A 16748-nucleotide genomic window follows, 5' to 3' on the forward strand; every position below is an offset into this window, starting at 1 on the left:
TGGTTCAAAACCAGCAAATAAATGATTGTCAAATCTGCTTACAATTATCCTTGCAAAGCCTCCAATCTAATAGCTTGCTAGTACAAAATTCAAGTCCAACAGAGCCTTTTCTTTAAGCTCTGGTAATGAAGTAGTCATTTCCTTTACTGGACAGTCCAAGTGGCTAGCTTGAATTGATGGACGATATTGCATGAAGTCATACAGTATGACAGGCAGATGTGACAGATGTGGCACCCCTCACACCCACCCCACACCCTAGGCTAGTACGGAAATTTCATCTTCACTGGGCTCCATGAAGACCAAGGATGGTTCACCTGGGGCATTTGCAGGCGGGGCTTATGGGAGGCTGAGAATGTGCAGTGAAGGTAGAGCTCTGGGGAAGGACAACTGGTGGCATGTTAGGAGGAAGCGAGGCCAGAACGCACCTGCATGTGTGCCCATCCCTCGCCACAGGACGCTCTGCACCTGCCTGGAGACTGCCAGCGAGAGGTCCAGCACTCTGTGTGGCCCTCAAGCCTGAAGCTCTTCAAGGATGAACGACATATACCTCTTTTCTCTACCACGTCAATGGCCACATGCATAGCATGATGATAACTGGGAGTGGACCAGCACAAGGCTGTCACACCCAGGTGTGGGGGCCACAGCCCAGCACAGGCCTGGGGAGGGCTCCAGTCCCCAAGTTCCAGCTCTTTCTGGGGTGCATAGTGACATGACTACCCCATGATCATTCTCAAATGGTAACTGTCCCTCTTTGTTTCCCTTCTGATATGTAAGTTCAGTACACCACGTTCTACCAATAACCCTGCAAATGAAGAAAATCAGCATTGGAGACAAGGCGGCGAGTGCTGTACTGAAGCCCATTGTACATTTGGTTTCCACGGTGGAATCCAACTCAACCACTGGCACTCAGGGACAGTCGTCTCTGCTCCCGGTCTGCGACTGCGGGCCCTAGCAGGCGAGCAGTAGTAGAGAAGCCCCAGTCCTGTGTCCCTTCCCCTGAAGACTCCATCACACAGAAACCAGGCTCCTACACACTTCTGAACAGAGCAAGGAACTGTCATTGTGTCTTCAGGAAGCACTAAGAAATAAGAGGCAGGGAAAATGTGTCCAGTTTGGATTCCACTCAGGAGAGTCTGTTCCTGAGAGATCCATGACTTTTGCAGGGTTGGTAGGGAGAGAACCAAGTGAAGAAGGCGGTCAGTACAGATAACAAGATAGTACGGAAAACTCATCTAGTAAGTCCGTTTCGGACACCTCCCTTTATGATCTCATAAATGTTCTACATAAAAAGTTAAGCTTAATACCTTGTGGACCAATATTCTACCCTGTGTCTAGTTGACTTATACCACCTTTAAGTTGCTCTGCCTTTATTCCTTCCATCAAGTCATAATTCAACTCTACTAATACATTCTCAGAGCACTTATCAACCCAAGGAATTCTGATAGCTTTTTTTTATTCTTCTAAAGGAAACTTTTTTTTTTTTTTGAGAATGAAAACATCTCACAGAAAAAATGAAGAGTTTGGTGGGACCAAACAGTTACAGACGGAATGCTTGAAGGACTGGAGTCAAGAAGCCTTTGCTGCTTTAAGTTGACTTTGCCTAGGTGTTCTGCCGCACGGTTCTGACGAAACACCAGAAGAACTTTAATAACACGTCCCCTCATGCTTTGTTTTCCACTAGCAGAAAGCAGCTAACCCCGCTGTAATCCCAGCTACTCAGGAGGCCATGATCGGGAGGACTGAAAACAAAACAAAGACCCAGCTCATACCAGGACCAGGTGGCTCTGCCTATAACCCTAGGCCTAGATCCCTGCGTTCGCGCTCTAGGGCTGGCACCCCTCCCCACCAAAAGGCGAAACAGCTGATGCTTGGTGGCTCCACGACTGTGGTCTCAGATTCAGAGGAAGTGGGTTCACAGTACAAGGTTAGTCCCAGGCAAAAACACAAGACCAGAAAAGGGGGCAAAATCGATGCGAGCCAAAAAGGTAAGGGACATGGCTGGAGGAGGAGAGCACCCACCTGGCGATTGTGGGCCCCTGAGTTCGGAAAGTATGGGGAAAGAAAGAGAAGAGAGCAGCTGAGCGGAAAGGCCAAGTGCTGCAAGTGGTCTCCCGGCGCCTCTCCGCCTGGTTTCCCGGCTCTGCCCCTGGGGCTCCCAGGACGGAGGGAGCGGAGGGAGCGGGCACACACGCCACGGGCCCGAAGTCTGGCTTCCCACGGGCAATGATGGCGGTAATTCAGATGAATCCCGTTCGCCCCAGCGAAACCCAGGCGGCCGCGTCCTTGGGTCCCCGGAAACTCTACCGACGACGCATGGTGAGGCCCTGCTACCTGTATGCCGGGGGCAGGGAGCTCCCGGGCTCAAGGCGTGCTTTGCCGGGCCTCCAGACTCCATTCCACTGGGTGGGGGGCGGGATCGGCTTGCTGCGGGTGCGGGGGGCCGCGCCTGCCGTCCCGCTCCTCAAGAGGCTGGGAGCCCAGGAGCGCAGGGGTGGAGCGCTAGCCCGGCGCCAAGCGCAGCGCCCAGGCCGGGGTTCGGAACCCACGACCGAGCAGCCTGGCTTTCTGCGGGGCATCCGTGCCCGTGGGCCACACAAGTGAGCTCCCCGTCAGTGCCCCTCCTCCACGCGGGGAGGCAGTGGGGATCCATGCTGCCGGCCAGCTCCTCAGGACAGGGCAGGGACAGCTCCTCCTGGGCACTGCCCCGGGTGACCCGGCCGGCTAGCGGGCCGCGGGGGGACGGAGGGCCCCGCGCCCGCCCCGCAGGGCCCGCGCCCTGGGCCGGGCTCCGCGGTGAAGGGAGCGGTGGGACCCGGAGCGAGCGCGCGGCCCCAGCCCGGCCGGCCCGCGCCCCGCGCCCCGCGCCCGCGCCCCGCGCCCCGCGCCCGCCCCGGTGGCCGGCGGGCCCGCGCCGGGTCGGTTCGGCACGCGCCGGGAGCCCCGCCCGCCCGCCCGCCCGCGCGCCCCGCGCCTACCGGACCCGCTGGGCCGTGACGGCGTTGCCCGTGTGCGGCCGCAGCACCGCCAGGAACAGGAGCCGCATGCCGCCATCCACGGCGCGGCCGCCGCCGCCCCGCTCGGGCTCCGCGGGCTGCGCGAGGCGCGGGGCCGGGCCCTCCCGCCGCTCCCCGGGCCGCGCCCCCGCCCGCCGGCGCCCCGGCCCCGGGGGGGGCCCGGCCTGGGGAGGGGGCGGCGGGCCGGGGCGGGGCCGCGCCGGGGGAGCGGAGGGGAGGGACAGGGGCGGCGGGGCGGTGGGAGGGCGGAGGGACGGAGGGCGGCGCGGCGGGGCGGGGCCTCGGGGTCCGCGCGCCCCGCGCGAGCCGGGGGGCGGGGCTGCCCGCTCCACGCCCGTGGGCCGGAGCCGCGCACGGCCGCCCGCGGGTGGCCGCCCGGGAGGCCCGGAGGCCACCGACTGAGAGCGGGTCAGGTCCAGGGCCGGGGAGCCGGGGTGGGGGCGGGGGCGGCGCGGGGGGCCCGCTGGGGAGGAGGTGGGGCGACCCCGCGCACAGGCCTCTGCCCTCGAGCTGCCCGGGTCCATCACCATCACCAGGAGGACGGCTGTCCACGCTGGCGGGGACAGGTCACCCCGCACGAGGCTCACTCACGATCGGGCTGCACCGCAGAGCTACAGGGTCACCTCAAGAACCCCACCCCCTCCCGTGAGATCACGGCCACTCTGAGTGCCATCCCCCCATGGCATCATGTCCTGCTCTGACATGCGTCACCTCAAGAACCCGACCTCCTCCCGTGAGATCACAGCCACTCTGGAGTGCCATCTCCCCATGGCATCATGTCCTGCTCTGACATGCGTCACCTCAAGAACCCGACCCCCTCCCGTGAGATCACAGCCACTCTGGAGTGCCATCTCCCCGTGTGCCGTCTTTCCTAATAAGCTCACTTCTTCAGTGCCTGAATGATTGTCCCACAGGACACAGCCTTGAGGTTTTTAGTGGGCTGACTGACTGGGGAGAGCTGTGTGGACCGCAGTGAGTGCAGCTCCTCTTCCCAGCTGGACCTCCTCTGAGAGGCCCATCCAGCACACCTGGACAGCGGGTGTGGGTTATCTGGGTGATTGTAAAATACTCCCAGTGGTAAGAATTTTGCAATGATACATACAGACAGTGATGCCCAACCTGTTTGACTCATAACTCCTGGAATGGGTCACACTCCCAAAATACTTCCGAGGGAAGCCACCCTAGCACGGGTAGATACCTTCCAGCTGGGGAGCCCCTGCGGCCCCTTCATTAGCCTGAAGAGCCCCAAGTACCACCACTAGCTCTGCTCAGCAGGACCTAGGACCCATTACCCACTCCTTACAGCAGGAAGCGGGAAGGAGGTTGATCCTGCCTTTGCAGCACAGTTAGAGACACATCACCTCTCTCTCCCCAAAGGCCACTGCACCCTGCTCTTTTCCTTCACCTTCCAGTTTCCTGATAAGCAGGTGCATCATTGGGGTTTTAATCCTGTCAGGTAGTAACTGCCTGCCTGTGACTTTCCTCCTTTCCAGCCCCTCTATGGCAGACACAGAGCTGCTCTCAGGGGACTTTGGGAAAGGTGGGGATGGATGGAATTTGCTGTCAGTGTGATTAAGGAAAGCCCTCTATGGTTTACAAGGCCAGGCAGTTCTAACACTTTACAGTGTGCTGGACAGCCTTGCCCAAAGAGCACTATCCTTCCGAAATGTCAACAGCTGCCTCCCTTCCTCAGGGGTCTCCAGAGAACCAGGACCAGCAGATTTTACACCAGTGGCTTCTGAAGGCTTGTGAATAACATGGGCCATGGACTCCCGGGGCCAGAGGAGACGAGATGGTATTGTGTTTAGCAGCACAAATGGAGACTAGAGATTAGGACATGGGCATATCTTTCTCTGGCCCTTCCGCCTTCCACACAATTCCCTGCTCCAGAGGTGCTGCCCCTGGAGGCCCCCACAACCCCATCTGGGAAGGTTCTCTGTGCCCTTCCCACGTCCTGGATCCAGTCGCTGGAGCCATCGTGGTGGTAGAGCCGTCAGCCCTGCCCCTGATGGAGTCCTGACTGGCCCTACTCTGTTACCCAAGCAGGAGGGCACAGGTGCTACCAAGGCACTCAGAAGACACATGCCAAACACAACCAAGTCACTGAATGAGTGTGGCTATGGTTTGCCTTTTAAATTGGTGGCGGCGCTGTGAGGAAAACTGAGGGCCTATACATAGGAGGCAGATCCTCCCCACTGGCCGCGCCTGGAGCCCCTGTAGGCTGTGGTTAATTTTGAGGTAGGGCCTCGCTTTTTGCCAAGGCTGGTTTGAGAGCTGAACCTCCTACTTGTTCTTTCCCATATGAATGGGGACGACAGGTCTGTGCCACTGCACCCAACCACTGGTTGAAACTGAGTCTCAAGAACCTTTGTGCCAGCTGCCCTCAAACCATGGTCCCTCAATCTCTACCTGCCAAGAAGCTCAGACTCCAGGTTGGAGACACCTGACCTGCACTCCTGTGTTTCAGAGGAGCCAGGGATAAGAGAAGCTTCGCTGGATGGCAACTCTGATTTTTCAGAAATGCACCTGTTTTGTCAGGAGAGAGATTTTTTTTATGTATCTTTTGGGACCTATTATGCTATATATTCTCTGCTTCCGTTTACTCCTTTGTAAAATCAGAAAATCATAAACAATATCATAGTTAATTAGCTCATTTTAATGAATCTTTCATGATTCTCCCAATCAAGTAATAGAAAGAAGCACAGAGGTAAATATGTTATCATGGGGTATCAGGATGTAATTACTGAGCCAAACACATCATCATGAGGTATCTATACAAAATTTCTGGCGAGGAGGACGGGTGTCAAAGGCAGAATACAGGGCGCCTCTTATGGGACTGCTTCAACATTCCAAGAGAGGCCATGAAATGCACATAGAGCCAGTGGTGGCGCTGGGTGTGCTTCCAGATCCCCACACCAGGACAAATGAAGGTTACTGTCTTCCTGGACCTATGGGCTTACTGGCTTCAGAGGGAAAGGGAAGCCCTGCTGTAAAAATCAACACGTGGCATCTTTTTCCTCATGGCAGTCAGTAGTGGGGCACCCTGCACCTGTTTTTATCAGTTTTTTGGGGTTTTTTTTTGGTCTTTGTGCTTTCAGTATTCCTGAACTACTAGTGTGTGTGTGTGTGTGTGTGTGTGTGTGTGTGTGTGTGTGTGTGTGTGTGGTGTCCACAGGCATGCATGTTTGCTTGTGGCAGAGAAGAAGAAACAGAAAGATGGTAAGAAGAGAAGAAATGTGTGTCACTGTAGTTTGTGTGCTCTGGTTCTGTTTCCTGTCCCTGACTTTCATTAACAGCACTTAATAAAGACCAGATATAGTCTACCTGAGGTGAAGGGTTGCTTCACCCACAGGCTGAAGTCCAGCAGAAGCATTCTTCCCCAGAGCCTCAGCCTTCTAGCACTGGACTGTAACTCCTCAGTGTGCTGGTGCACATCCCAAAGATTCTCATCCCTGCCAGGGAGCAAACAAAGAAGAACTGTAAACATCCCACAGCCCTGAGATAAGTGCTGCTGCCAATATTCCATATTTTCTAGCCTTTGTAGTTGGAAAACGAGCCACGCTCCTGGACCTGCTTTCGAGGTGCTCGCTATACATAATGTAGCTCTAGCACTCTGCTCCTCTGGGAGTCCCCAGCCAGCCTCAGCTGGAGTGCTGTGTCCCCAACAAGTTTCACACGAGCCTGGGACCCAGAAGTCCTGGAACCTGACCACCATGAAGTATTCTTGCACTGGTTTTCTCTGGTTCCCCCATGGGAAATAGTTTCGTTGCTGATTTTTGTTGTCTCTGTTTTCTGTTATTACTGTTACAAGAAATAGGAAGTCTCTATTTTTTTGGTGGTGGTAATAAGTTCTTTTCATTAATAATTGTGGCAGTCAAAATTCTTGCATGGCCCATAAGCGATGTGGTATGCTTACCTGTTCCCCCAGCTATGTTCAATCAAACACCATTTAGAGAGCTCCTGGGACGAGAACTTGCAGGTGTGGTTTGGTTCTTTGTGACAGGAAGATAATGCAGGGCAAGTCTTACCTGGTGACTGCCCCTTTAACGGCAGTGATCATTCCACAATCCAGGGGTGGCCTTTGCAGGGTCTAGGCCTCTAATCCAAGCACTTGGGAGAATGTTGAAGGAGGATTTTGAATTTCAGGGCCACCCAGAGACTGCATCTTAACAAGAGAAAAGTAGAGTGAAGGGACTGAAAATTTCCTAAGGTGAATGAGAGGGGCCCTGGGCAGTTCTCTGTTGCCAGTTTTCACTGTGGTGGTGCCATGTGGCATGACATGCTGGGAGAACCCCCAGATCCTTGTGGCAGCAAAGAAGTGGGCAGTTCAACCCACCACCCCAAGTTGCTGTATGCCAGCAGGCCCTCTGCAGCGGGGTGAGAACTCAGGGCTCTGGGTGAAGTGTCTACCCACTCATCTTTGAGGACATTAAGAGACGGGCCAATTGTGGCCCTATGTGGACTACTGACCTGTGGAACTTTGAGTTAATAAACAGTGTTGTTCTGAACTACAGGAATTGTGCAATTTGTTACGCAGCAACAGAAAATGCCCCAGCCCGCAGGGTTCAGTCAACTGAGACCCGGGAGGGAACCGTACCTAAATGAGTGGGACAGACAAACACAAAGAAATGAGACAAGACAGTGTTCTGATCCAGGTCTGTTTATTGAAAGTCAGAGGGGGTTTATATAGGGCTCTAAAGCAGGGGCTAGCGCAGCGGAATTTTTAATTTGCAAGATTCATTATAGGCAGGAAAAGGGAGTTTGCGAGAATCTCATTATAAGCAGGAAAGGGGGTTTGAGAAGACAGGAGATGGAGCAAGTGGACCTGTCGAGATAACACTTCAAACATTTCTTTAAGGTAAATCAGAATGGTCTACAAATCAACTGTCAAGATAGCAGTCCAGATGTTTCTTAACACAGATCAAAGCAACTTAAAGCTATTTGCTAAGCCTATCATATAGAATCCTAGGCAACAAGTTAAGAGACCCAGAGGCACTCTCCAACAAATCCCCCTTTTTGTTTTTATAAATGACCACATATGGCTACATTGGTGACAATAGGCATTAATCTGAGAGGGGAGACAGAGGCACTGATCCTTCATGCACTTTGGAGGTGGAACAAGGGGAGCGAACTGTTGGTTGGCAGTCGTGTCCCTTATTCAAAGCCTCGGGTGTCGTTTTGAGAAGGAGGGGGTTGTCAGGGGAAACAGTCCTGTACTCACAAGGCCGCGTCCCATGATGATGCGACACCAACCCCTATGCTATCGTGCGTATCTCTCAAGGGGTCCCACATGCTAGCTTTACTAGCCCCTTTGCACTAGCAGTGCACCTCTTAAGCAGATGCCTTCACCCAAAGGGTGTGCGCCATGTGGGACTAAGGCGCAGTCTCCATAGGAGAGCCATATGGTACATCCGGGTCTTTAAGAGCCAATTGGTGGTAATGGATTTGTATGGGTTTTGCCATCAGGGTATCTATCTGCTGCTTTATGAATGAAACAAGCCTATTAACAATACATGGTCCAACCATAGCAATTAGTAATAAGGCAAGCAAGGGTCCTAGCAGGGGCAAGAGATAAGGTAAGAGTCCATTGAATCCTCTCCAGAGGGGATTGTCAGCCAGCTCTTTTTGCCTTCTTTCCAAATCTTCCTGAAGGTTTTTGATTTTGTCTCGGATGATGCCAGACTTGTTTGCATAGAAGCAACATCGTTCCTGTAAAGCCAAACAGATACCTCCCTTTTCTGCAGTTAACAGATCTAACCCTCTCCTGTTCTGAAGTACTACCTCTGCCAAGGAATCTAGCTGTTCCTGTAAATCTCGGACAGTACTAGATAATGCTTGTACATCTCCAATTCCCATCACCAAGAGTTTTTCCAGTCCTCTCAGGAAACAGTTGTGCGGTGGTAGTGGAATCAGGCAGGGCAGACTATGTGGCAGCAGCTTCATCTCTCAGGAACTCCAATGGAATGTCACACCTCCTGCTGGATTGCCTGCAAATTTCTGCACAAACTGGTTGAAGAAGCTTAACTTAAGGCCTGACTTCAGTGAATTCTCCCAGTGATTCCCTGGTCCCTTTATCTAAAGGGGATTGATGGGTGGAGATTCAGCTTCTGTAACTTATTCAAGCTGACTCAGGGGTGTTGTCTCTGTACTTGACCAGGGACCTTAAAAGGTTTAGCCTATTTTACCAAGGGGTTGCCAGGATTAGCTATCAGGAACAATGATTTGCTCCAAACTAGAGATCATATTCAACTTTTAACAACTGCACAAACCTTCTTTGGCTACAATAGTTTAGCTTACTTAGCACCCATTTGCCAAGGCATTTTCTTGATTGTCTGGGGAACTTAATCCCTGCAACTCTAATTATGCTTCAGTTGCCAGATCTAAACAGATAGTAGGGACACAAACCTCAGATCCACAAACTTTCCTGAATTTGTGGCTGGTGTCAAATCAAACTTCACTTAGTCAGCTTGAAACTACCACTATCACAGATAATTGACAAGTTCCTGCCCAGTTATGAAAGGCACGGGCATTAGTAAGGCATGCTTACAAACTGTTCTATGACCTCCCGGTTCTGATTAATATTGAATGACTAAGCACAAGTGACTCTAGGATCTGACACCATCTCTGCCATCCAAGCAGAGGTTTCTGCATCTGGATGCTTTATTTCTTTTGTCCCAGTGGTGTCTTTCCACACAGGGATGAACATTCCATTGGCACTTCACTCTGTTGGTTGCTGGACTTGAACTCAGGGTCTGGGTGCTGTCCTTCAACTCTACAGCTCAAGGCCAGCACTCTGCCACTTTGAGCTCCAAAGCAACTCTGCCTCAGCATTCTGCTGGCAGATTAGACACCACAGTCTCACAGGGATCTTGCTTTGCCCGGGCTGGCTGGAAACTGCAGCTTTCAGATCAATGAGTCCTACAAAAGGCCACGTTACTCCAATTAAAGCAACAAGGTGGTCAACACAGAAATAGTCTCTAAGCATGATCTTACCTGGAATTTGGTAAGAGCCAAAGTTACATCTGAATAAGGATTGCTGTCCTTCTCCATAGGCCAGCTGGAAATTGCTATGAGACTTTATAAGAGCAGGCTAAATAGCAATTAAGCAATCATTTTGGTAGTCCTAATTTTCCTTTTTTCTCTTTCTTGAAACATTTAGGACAACTTCACTTTCAAATTTTATTCAGAAACCCATTTCTAATGTTCTTTAAAACTTTTACAGATATTTGCTTAAACACTTAACACTTTAGTCTTTATTTGCATTTGAAAAACCTTCAAGGGCTCAAGGAACTTCCTTTTGTCTCCAGGCCCCTTAGGGCTCAAGGCTCTCCCCTTGCCTTAGAAGAGGCTTTTCGTTTTTTCCTGCAGTTTAGATTACTGCCTAGAACTCCTACAACAGTTTAAACTCAAATAACAGTTTTTCCCTAATGCAAGAACTACGGACATCAGTGCACCAAAAGTCTAAATCTGGACTTAGTTTCCTTCCTTTTTTTAAAAATACACCCAATTGCATGGAGATAAACCTTTAAACATTCCTTTAAAATACTAATCACATTATCCACATTTTACCATCAGATTTCTAGTGTCAGTCTGCAAGAAAAGACAGACAGGCAAAATTTTTGACATTAATAAACAAATTTACATTTAAATCTCTAATACATGTCTCCAAACTTTAACTTAAATCCCAAATTCCCTAATATCTCTGTGCTAAACAGGATACAATGTTTGCAATGTAAACAGCTGTATCCATTGCAATACCAGGTTTTTAAAATGCAGATTTCAGGATCTTTAGAAAAATACTTTTTACCAGTTTCTTTTTAAAACAATGCACCTTTGAGACATAGGAAACATTTAAACCTAATACTTTTCTTGAAGTTTAAACTTAAATTTACCCAATTGCTTTTGTGTTTCAAGTATAAATTTATCCTTTGTTTACATAGCATGCTGACAATTTAACCTTGACCATATTCATTCACACCCATTCACACACGCATTCATACTCAAAGATCTTAAAGCGCGCAAAATTAATATCGGCCGTTCATTTTCCCGAAGTTTGTTTCAAGAGAGTTTTGCCAATTTTACTCTTACAGGTGAGAACCAGGTTCAAAACAAAACTTTTTACAAGGCAACTTAGCTGGAATTTATTTTTCCAGGGCTTGTTACAACTGCAGACACGCGGTAGCTGCCACACCAGGCCCAGAAATGTTCAAATAAATAACAGAGACATATACATACATAAAAATCACAAGGAAACATATTTAGCACTGGTACCAGTTTTAAAGACAAAACTGGACACGGAAAAATATGTAACACGAACAAGACAGAGAAGCAGAGACTTTTAAGTAACTCCTAAAGTTTTGATGGCATGCCTGGCCTTAAACTACCAGAGTGACGGAAAGAGATTTCCGTTCCCTGGTAGCTGGCAGACGGAGGCCATCCTAACCTACCTACAAAAGGCTCTGAAACAAAATCAGACATTGACATATAACAAGAAAATTGGACTTAATCAGATACACTTAACACAAAAACATGAGCTCAGATGAATGTTTTCACCCAACAGCTATTTTTAGATTTAGACATGTCTTGCTGGTGGGACTCTCAGGTATGCCCTGTTATCCACAAGAAACTCAGAAGGGGGGTCAAGGCATCCCTTGACCACCCAGGCCTTAGAGACCTTGCTGCATCCAGCCTTCTTTTCTCTCTGTTTTAGGACCACAGTGCACTTTCTTAAAAACAAAACAAAACACAGACATACAGGGGGTCAGCCAATTTCTACTTACCTCCGGAGGCCTTTGCTTTTCACCTGGGAATCTTTTACAAAAAAGGTTGTTAAAGGAAAACCACTGTTTCTAGAAAAAAGCCATCTTTTATCTCAATAGCATAAATATACAAATTATTAGGAATTGGTGAAAGACTTGGGAGCCCTGGTTGGGTGGTTCCCATGAGCATATTTACTGCGGGGAGATCATGAAGAAACCTGTATTTGAAACTTGTATTTGCCTGATCCTTATGAATTTTAGTAGCCTCAATTGTTTTTCCCGCCCATGCGATTAGACTGTGGCCCCTAGAATTGGGGGAGCAGTTCTATGCCAATTTTTTCATAACTAATGCAGTCATCATAGAATGTCACAACATCCGTATCTTGTCTCTCCCTAGAGATTATAGGGCAGGTTCTCTTTAAGAGCAGCGGCTGAATGACTCTGGCCAGGACCAGGGGCATGCCAATTGCTAGGATGCTGCTAGGCCAGCTACACCCAGGAGCTAGGGCCTGCAGCAGTTTCTAGGACCTGGGAACTTAAGGCCTGAGAGGCAGGTGGTTGTAGCTCCTCAGGGACAGGGTGTGGAGACAGTCCTGCTGTAAGCTTAAGGGGGGGGGCAGAGGAGGGGGTCAGAGTCTCCTCGCAGAATATCATTGAGGGGCAAAAGATATTATTAGGCAATTTTAAATAAGGCCTGAGCCATTGAATATCTAAAGGTATGGAGGCAGTCAACACGAAACTGACTTTATCAGGAGCTATTTGCAAGCCAAGGTTAAGAAAGGCTTTAGAAAGTAGATCTGGCCTGTCCTGAGCCGCCAACAAAATATCATCAGTGTGTAGGGGAATTGTAAAAAAGCAATCTTTAAACTCAATGATCATTTTATCTACATAAAAACAATTCCCTGTCAAACACATTTGGTAAAGGCTATTTACAGTGTACATGGCCAAGCATGCACTATTTACAGTTTCAAGCAGAAAATGTTCCTTATTTGACCACAATTGCAATAATTAAATGAAAATTCTTATAAAAACATGAATCTTCTTAATCATTTAAACAGTTCCCAACTCTTTGCCATTTAACCTCATTAATCGTTCCCTCTTTGGGGAACCAAGGACATAATTCTTCTAGGTAATCGAAAAATGCCTTTGAATCTTTCTTTTTAACCGTTCCTTGTGTTTTGAGTGAAGTCTTTAAGCCTTGAACAAACAACTCTTGCTTACTAAGTTTCTGTCCCATTTCGTCGAATTTCTCCTACCTTGGCAGTGGATGCAGGCGGGTTCTCCTCATCCTCTGAATTTGGGGTGGCTTTGACTGCGCAGTCCTTCTCAGTGGCTGCGGCACCCGGCACCCCTGACCAGCAGGGAAGAACGGACACCACCCGAGGATCCTTCTCGGATCACGCTTTTAATGAAGAGCCACTTGGTTAAAGGGAGAGCTGAAGCAGAGGGGCAGCTGCTTATAAACAATCAAGGAACGCGGGACTTTTTCCATTGGCTGCTGTGTTGCCAGGATCATTTTAAAACTCAGGATTGGTCAGGCCTCTGACGTCATACGCGCAGACTGGAACGAGCAAAGGCTCTGCACTCACACACCAGATAAGGGGAACTAAGAAGTTTGTATACAATGAGCGAGACAGGGGACAGGCGCCGTCTCGGCTGCTCCGGCTCCCCACAAGTGGCGACGCTTTAGGTCTGTACCTAAATGAGTGGGACAGACAAACACAAAGAAATGAGACCAAGACAGTGTTCTGATCAAGGTCTGCTTATTGAAAGTCAGAGGGGGTTTATATAGGGCTCTAAAGCAGGGGCTAGTGCAGCGGAATTTTTAATTTGCAAGATTCATTATAGGCAGGAAAAGGGAGTTTGCGAGAATCTCATTATAAGCAGGAAAGGGGGTTTGAGAAGACAGGAGATGGAGCAAGTCGACCTGTCGAGATAACACTTCAAACATTTCTTTAACGTAAATCAGAACAGTCTATATATCAACTGTCAAGATAACAGTCCAGATGTTTCTTAACACAGCAGAGCAGCTTAAAGCTATTTGCTAAGCCTATCATATTAAAAGTCCTAGGCAACAAGTTAAGAAACCCAGAGGCAGTCTCCAACAAGAAAACTGTGACAATGAGTACTTTTCCTCTTCATAGTCCTACATGGACCAAATCATTTAAATAACTACATAGAACCTTGGCATATACATGCTTCATAATTCAACCAATGTTTTCCCAGTGCTCACCCTGTGCTGTTTCTGAGCATTTTGCTATTATCAGCAATGCTGCAGTAAAGGTGTTTAGATTCCTACAAGTAGAATTGCATCATCTGTAAACTAAGTTTCCACACACTGGACTCTGCCATCCAGAGAAGTTGCATGAGTTCACCTTTCCATGGACCACTTACAAGCATGCTCACTTCCCAAAATGTTGCTCCCACCAAACTCTTTTCATGTCATGTGACAAAACATGCCCCCCCTTTGCATTTTAGAATTACTGGTTTAACCTGATTGTTTTCATGAAAAGCATCTGTATTCTTTTCTTTTCTGCCTTCCTCTCTGGGTAAGTGTGTACTACTTATATTAGTTGGCACCATCGCAATTGCAGCTAAGATAAATTCCCATCTGCATTATCAAAAAGAGGATTTACAGGCTCATAAGTGAGTGTAATATCAGAAAAAATGCTTTTAGCTAAGACCAGCACCAAGTCCTACAGGCTGAGTTTTTGGAAGACGTTTTGTCTCATTTCTCCCTTCTGGGTTGCTTTTTTTTTTTTTTTTGATGGTCCATTATATTTTTCTAACTCTAAATACAGCAGAAAGGAGAATCTTTTTTCTTGCTCATTCCAGAATAAGCTTTGGGTTTAAACCTGAGCAACTCATCATGGATCATGTGCCTTTGTGTGAACCAATCACTTTAGCTTGGCAGATAAAATGCTGATGGATCGGATAGATTTAGATTACAGGCTCATTCCAGAACCCTGAATGCCGGGCAGTCCCACCCAAGTCACAGGCAGCATGGATTAACTAAGAAAGATCCCTACGTGCAGTTTTATCAATAGAGAAAAGAGACCAATATAAATATGAGCAGTATTCCCTAAGGGCCCTGGCCATCCACTCTGCTCATTTTTCTGTATGGTATGTTTACACTTTCATCCTGGTCTTATGAATTCTTCAGCCCAACCAGTCATGGTGGTACAAGCTACAGATGCTGCACCTTGGAGGCACAGGCAAGAGGATCACTGTGTGGAGGTGGGTCTTGAGTATCCTCAACTCTTAGTAAGAGCCTATCTCAAACCAGATAAAGAAAGATGGAGGGACAAAGGGTAAACATTCACTGGACACTATTGCAAATGAACTGTACAACTTGTGGGTGGGGGTGAGGAGGAAAGAGTGAATGAAGGGGTGACACCGCACAGTGTTGTTATGCAGAGGATCAAACTGGCCCTCCAGGTTCCACTAACATCACAACCCTTGACTCTGCAATTATTGTTATTTATCCAAGTAAGTTTTAAGACTTTACGTAGTCAAATCAATTGTTTCTTTACTGCTTCTGATTTGGCTTAGTAAAACATTCTGCCAAGATTTTTATTTGCCAATTTTTTTTCTCCTAATGCTTTTATATTTTTGGTCTATTTGGTTTCATATTAATCCATCTGGAATTGGTACTAAATATGAAGCTTATGCTTAGTCACTTTCCCCAACAGAGCTTATTGATCAGTTTATCCTTTCCTCATATATCAGCTGTTACTCATACCACACTTTCAGTTCTTGTTCATTCATCGCCATTATTTTTCCTTGTAGGGGCCAACCTAATACCAAAATACATTTCGTAACTTCCAATTGTGTACATTATGATTGCCAAATAAATTAGGGTCGCAAGTCAGGGACCTTAAAAGGACTAGTTGACACAGGGTGGTTAGGTGTGGCTGTCCTGCCTGGGTGTTGACATTGACATCCTGGGGGGTAGGAGGGACTGAAATGGAAGTTCACTTTCCCTTTCTTCGGCTTCTCCTCCTGCCCCTCCTGTGGGTGAACACTGGTCTTGTGGGTTTTTTAAACACTGGAGGAAAAGCACCTAAGAGGCCCAAGTTTCTGTTCATAGGATCCACTAAAATGAGGGCTTGGGGAAAAAAAAAAAAGTCACACCCAAACCTGACTTTCTCACATCCTCTACAAAAGTAAGCCATGTCACCCTCAAGGCTGAAGGCTGTGCGCTCCGAGCGGCTGTGGGGGCTCTGCTTGGCCTCAGGATGAAGGCCCCGAGCCCCTTCTGCGCCTGGCTCCGTGGTTACTCGTTTAGCTCGGGTGCGGGCGCTGTGAAGGCTGCCTGCGGTCGGCACTGCACGCGAAAGCATTTTACTCCGGGAGACTCAGGTCTGGAGGGCAGGCCAGGGCCGGGGCTCCCGGGGCTTCAGGACTGCGAGGATGGCGGACGGGCGGGGACCTTCGGGAGCCCAGCAGGGCAGGCGTGCGCCTCCGCAGCGGCTGGCGGGGCCCCTGGAGCCACGGCCTCGCTGGCCCGGGGCGGGGCAGGGCGGGGCCCGGGATGGGGCGGGGCCCGGGGCGGGGCGGGGCCCGGGGCGGGGTGGGGCCTGGGCCTCTTCCGGCCCCGCCCCGCGGCCCGGGGAAGGCCTCGCCGTCCCAGCCACGTGCCCCGGCCGCCGGGTACCCCGAGGGCACCCTACCGTCTTCAGTGCCCCCACGCCAAGCCCTTCGCGTCGCACGACGGCCACCGGGACCCCGCCACACCCGGGCTGCGACGCGGCCGCGGCCTCGGGGCGCCGGGCTCCGTCCCTCGGTCCAGGGCGCCCGGACGCGGCCCTCAGCACCTGCCCAGGCAGCGCAGGCGGGCGGCTCCGCCGCGCTTCCGGGGCGGGGCAGGAAGTCCCCGGGGATGACGGACAGCAGCCCCGCCCTATGGGGGCGCCGAGGGAAGGGCGGTCTCGCGAGATCGCGGCGTCAGGGTCTTCCGGGAACGCGTCCGGGC

The 16748-nt window shown here is 49.9% G+C and overlaps 1 protein-coding gene across 2 annotated transcripts in view; it reads right to left on the reverse strand.

The window, feature by feature from the left end:
- Positions 1-3093, reverse strand: part of Glt1d1 (glycosyltransferase 1 domain containing 1) — a 35562-nt gene extending 32469 nt beyond the window's left edge. The window contains exon 1 of one of the 2 annotated variants that reach the window (XM_090320610.1): positions 2976-3093. In XM_090320610.1, coding sequence (XP_090176736.1) covers positions 2976-3051 — 76 coding nt within the window. In that variant the 5' untranslated portion in view covers positions 3052-3093. The remainder of the gene's footprint in view (positions 1-2975) is intronic. The other variant, XM_090320609.1, reaches the window with a different exon arrangement.
- Positions 3094-16748: the final 13655 nt, after the last annotated feature.

Source organism: Megascapheus bottae, chromosome 28, assembly GCF_031878675.1.
Source record: "Megascapheus bottae isolate mThoBot1 chromosome 28, mThoBot2.hap1, whole genome shotgun sequence".
Taxonomy (NCBI): domain Eukaryota; kingdom Metazoa; phylum Chordata; class Mammalia; order Rodentia; family Geomyidae; genus Megascapheus; species Megascapheus bottae.